Source organism: Meriones unguiculatus, chromosome 1 (assembly GCF_030254825.1).
Source record: "Meriones unguiculatus strain TT.TT164.6M chromosome 1, Bangor_MerUng_6.1, whole genome shotgun sequence".
Lineage (NCBI taxonomy): Eukaryota > Metazoa > Chordata > Mammalia > Rodentia > Muridae > Meriones > Meriones unguiculatus.
Genome location: NC_083349.1, coordinates 91,353,287 through 91,357,716, shown reverse-complemented (window position 1 = coordinate 91,357,716; position 4,430 = coordinate 91,353,287). Strand labels below are relative to the sequence as shown.

Genomic DNA, 4,430 nt, shown 5'->3' with positions numbered 1-4,430 from the left:
TCACTCACACATGCATACTCAATAAAGAAATAGAGAAAATGTAATTAATTTTTTTTTAATTTTCTCTCTCTCTCTTTTTTTTTGGTTTTTTGATTTTTTGGTTTTTTGAGATAGGGTTTCTCTGTGTAGCCTTGGCTGTCCTGGACTTGCATTGTACACCAGGCTAGCCTTGAATTTACAGAGATCCACCTGCTTCTGCCTCCTTAAGTGCTAGGATTACAGACGTGCACCACCTCCCCCAGAGTAATCAAGTTTTTAAAAAGACTATGCAGGAAGTTAAAAATTGGAACAAATGCATTTGTATTATAAGATGGTTTAAGCCTGTGGTGATGGGGGCGGGCAGTGAAGTGTATTGCCCAGGCTCATGTGTTCAAACATCTGTTTCTCAAGTGGTGGTGCTAAGGTTATGGAACCTTTAGCAGATGGAGCCTCTTTGCAGAAAATGGATGAATGGGGTTGGGCTCTGAGGTTTTATAACGCTGTCCCTCTTTCTGTCCATTTCCTGTTTCTTGGCTGCAGACTGCAACGTGACCAATGTCACAGGCCTTCTATGTAGCATGCCTGCTCTGGCTGTTTGGCTGTATCCCTTTGTCCTAGTCAGGGTTTCTATTGCTGTGATGAAACAGCATGTCCAAAAGCAACTTGGGGAGGAAACGGTTTATTTGGTTTAAGCTTCCATATTGTAGTTCATCATTGAAGGAAGTCAGGGCAGGAACCCTGAGGCAGGAGCTGAAGCACAGGCCGTGGAGGGATGCAGCTTATGGGCTTGTTCAAGCCTTGCTCAACCTGCTTTCTTATAGAACCCAGGACTACCCACCTAGGGGTGTACCACCCACAGTGGGCTGGGCCCTCCCACATCAATCAGTAATTAAGAAAATGTCCTACAGGACTGCGTACAACCTGATCTGACGGAGGCATTTACTCAGCGGAGGATCCCTCCTCCCAGATGACCCTATGCTGTGTTCAAGCTGACATAAAGCCAGCCAGCTTTGTCAGGTAGTTTGTCCCAATGAGAAAAGTAACTAATACAGGAAGCCAGCTAGGTCCTGACTGAAAATACAGCCTCATAGTTAACCCTGTGATGAGAAAAGCTAACTGACTGTAAAACAAAAAATAACAGCTGGATAGCAGTCATGTTCTGACAGGCATCTTGCTAAGGAGGAAGGGAGACGTCTTTATCTTCTGGTCCCCGTGTCACTTACTCCCTTCCCCGGAGAATGCTGAGTGGCTGTCTTTGATGGTAACATTACAAGGCTACCATATGGGTCCTAGAACAGCATTTTGCTATTATTGTAAAAATTGTTCCTACTTCTGTATCTCTGAGACATGAGATCTGGGCAGATGATGTTAATTGTGAAAGTAATGAAAATGCTGTATCTGTTACGATGAAAGAAGACTTAATGGCCCCTGCAGGGCTGTACACCCACAGGCATTTGAGGGTGCCTGATGAGACTGGAAAAACAAACAAGGAGAGGAGAGTTGGCTTCGAGTCTTCAGAGCTCACTTACAGCAGGAAGAGGAATTCGTTTTGGATTGAATTTTCCTGGGAATTTACTGATGGGAAAGACAATTACCTTGTTCAGATCTTAGCCATTTTTTGTTGTTTCATTTGGACTTTTGAAAGTATTTTTCTCTGCTGACCAATTTTGGACACTATGATTAGATGTAATTTCAAATGGAAAATAGACCTAGAAAATGAAGATTTGTCCCAGGGTGCAGTATAGCCTTGAAGTTAAGTTGATTAATCACCCGTTAGAGTCTCTAATGATCCATTATAGAATATCTTCAGAGGGCTGGCTTAACCGCACGTATCTTTGGTCCTGGGAAGTTACAGTGAGAACCAATAGTAATCATTGGGAGAGCTGTTAATCTCTCTTAGCTGCACAGTCCTCTGTGACAAGGATTTAGTCAAACTCAGTTGTTAAAAATAATGAAGACCAGAGAGGTGGGTGTGAACTCTCAACATTTCTGCCAAAGCACAGAAAACATTCATCCAAGTGTCAGCCCCTCCTCCATGCTCCCACTAGATCTTCCTCATGGAAAAAAGGGACTAGTCTGGTCTCCTACACATGCTCTGTGGTAAAAACAGCATGGCCAGGGGCTGGAGAGATGGCTCAGCAGTTAAGAACACTGGCCCTTCCAGAGGACCCAGGTTCAATTCCCATCACCCACATGGCAGCTCACATTTGCCTGTAATTCCAGTTCCAGGGGATAGACACACAGACATATGTACAGGCAAACACCAATGCACATAAAAATAAATAAATAAATAAATAAGACAGTATGCCCAAAAGCAACTTGGGAAGGAAAGGGTTTATTTGGCTTACACAGTCCAATCAGTGCTCATCACCGAGGGAAGTCGGGACAGGAACTCAAGACAGGAACCTGGAGGCAGGAACTGAAGAAGAGGCCACGGTGGAGTGCCGTGTAGTACTGCCACAGCATGCCCAGCTTGCTTTCTTTTTTCTTTCTTTCTTTCTTTCTTTCTTTCTTTCTTTCTTTCTTTCTTTCTTTCTTTCTTTCTTTTTTTCAAGATATGTAGAAAGGTTTTATTTGCAGGGGAGCAGGAATTTAATCAAACAAGCCAAATCCCATGTCATCATCTGACTCCTCAGACTCCTCCTTCTCTGCTGCTGCAGGGGCAAAACCAGCAGCAGGAGCTGCAGAGCCAGGGGCAGCAGAAACAGCCACAGCCCCACCAGCAGGCACCCTGGCAAGCTTGCCAACACGCTGAGCAATGACATCATCCTCAATGTTTTTTCCATTCAGCAAATTGATGACCTTGTTGAGCCGGTCATCGTCCGCCTCGATGCCCACGCTGTCTAGGATCTTCTTGATGTCTTTGGTGCTAGGAGAGGAGTTGCCCCCAAGGGCGGCCAGCAAGTAAGAGGTGACATAACGCATGTCGGCAGCGGCGGACAAGCCTCACGCGTGCGACCTCGGTGGCGTCGGGAGGCGAAAGGACCAGTTTGCTTCCTTACACAGCCAGGACCACCTGTCTAGGGCGGCACCACCCACCGTCAGCTGGCCCCGCCCACAAAAAAATGCTGCACAGAAATTTTCCTATGGTCCCCCTTGTCCCGAATCCTCTAGCATGTTTCAAGTTGACAAAAGCTAGTAACACATCCTGTCAGAGACACCGGGGACAATTTCCTAGAGAGAGAAAGTAGGATGGAGGGTTGGAGTCTCTGACTTAAAGTTTCAGCTTAAATTCAGGCATTTGTCAGCTAGCACCAATAAAATGGCTCTGAGGTTCTCCCTGGGATCCACTCAGGCGCCTCTGCTCCCTCTGGGAAATGAGATTGGAGAAAGGGTGGCAGGATCTGGGGCTAGAATTTTACTACAAATTTCAAACACTTTTGGTGGGGAGATGCCTCGTTTTCTGCCATCTTTTTTTTTTTAAGATTTATTTATTTTATGTATATGAGTGTTCTATCTGCATTTTCATCTGCCAGAAGGAGGAATCAGTTCACATTATAGATGGTTGTGAGACACCATGTGTTCACCGGGAATTGAACTCATGACCTTTGGAAGAGCAGACAGTGCTCTTAACCGCTGAGCCATCTCTCCAGCCCATTTTCTGCCATCTTTTTTGTATTTATTTTATTTTATTTATTACTAAGAGAGTGTGTGTGTGTGTGTGTGTGTGTGTGTGTGTGTGTTTGCACATCCAGCACAAACATGTGGAAGTCAGAGGATAACTTTTGGGGTCTGGCTCTCTCCTTCTGTTCTGGGTTGGGAGACTGAACTCAGGTTGTCAGATTTGCAAGGCAAATATGTAACCGGCTCTGGTGGTTTGAGTTAGAAACCCCTCTCCCCATGGGCTCAGAGTTGACTGCTTAGTTACTAGGAAGTGGAACTCTTTGATAGGGTTATAAGGATTAGGATGTATGGCCTTGTTGGAGTAGGTGTGGCCTTATTGAAGTAGGTGTGGTCTCCTTGGAGGAAGGTTGTCACTGTGGGGCTGGGCTTTGAAAATTCAAAAGCCGAAACCAAGCCCAGCATCTCTTCCCCTCCCTGCCCCTCCCCCTCTCCTCCCTCTCTCTCCTACTCTCTCCCCTCCCCCCCTTTCACTCTTCCCTCTCCCTGTCTTCCCTTTCTCTACTCCCTCCTCCCTCTCCTTCCTCTCCCTACCCTCAACCTCTCCTCATTCTCCCCCTCCCTACCTTCTTCCTCTTCTCCCTCTCCTCCCTGCCCTCCCTCTCACTACCCTCTCCCTCTCGCTCACCTTCTCCCTGTTTCCCTCTCCCTCTTCTCCCTTTCCTTCTCCCTGTCCTCCCTCTTCCTCTCCATCTCCCTCTCCCTGTCCTCCTGTCCTTCCTCTCCCTCTCTCTCCTCCCTCTCCCTTTCCCTTCCCTTCCCTTCTCCTCCCTCTCCTCCCTTCCTTCCTCTCTCCCTCTTTGTCTCTCTGCCTGTGGATCAGGATGTAG

The 4,430-nt window shown here is 46.7% G+C and overlaps 1 protein-coding gene across 1 annotated transcript; it reads right to left on the bottom strand.

The window, feature by feature from the left end:
* Positions 1-2,529: 2,529 nt before the first annotated feature.
* LOC110561034 (large ribosomal subunit protein P2-like) lies at positions 2,530-2,947 on the bottom strand. The gene has a single exon (XM_060370837.1). It carries the CDS (start codon positions 2,902-2,904, stop codon positions 2,572-2,574), a length of 333 nt encoding a protein of 110 aa, XP_060226820.1. The 5' UTR covers positions 2,905-2,947; the 3' UTR covers positions 2,530-2,571.
* Positions 2,948-4,430: the final 1,483 nt, after the last annotated feature.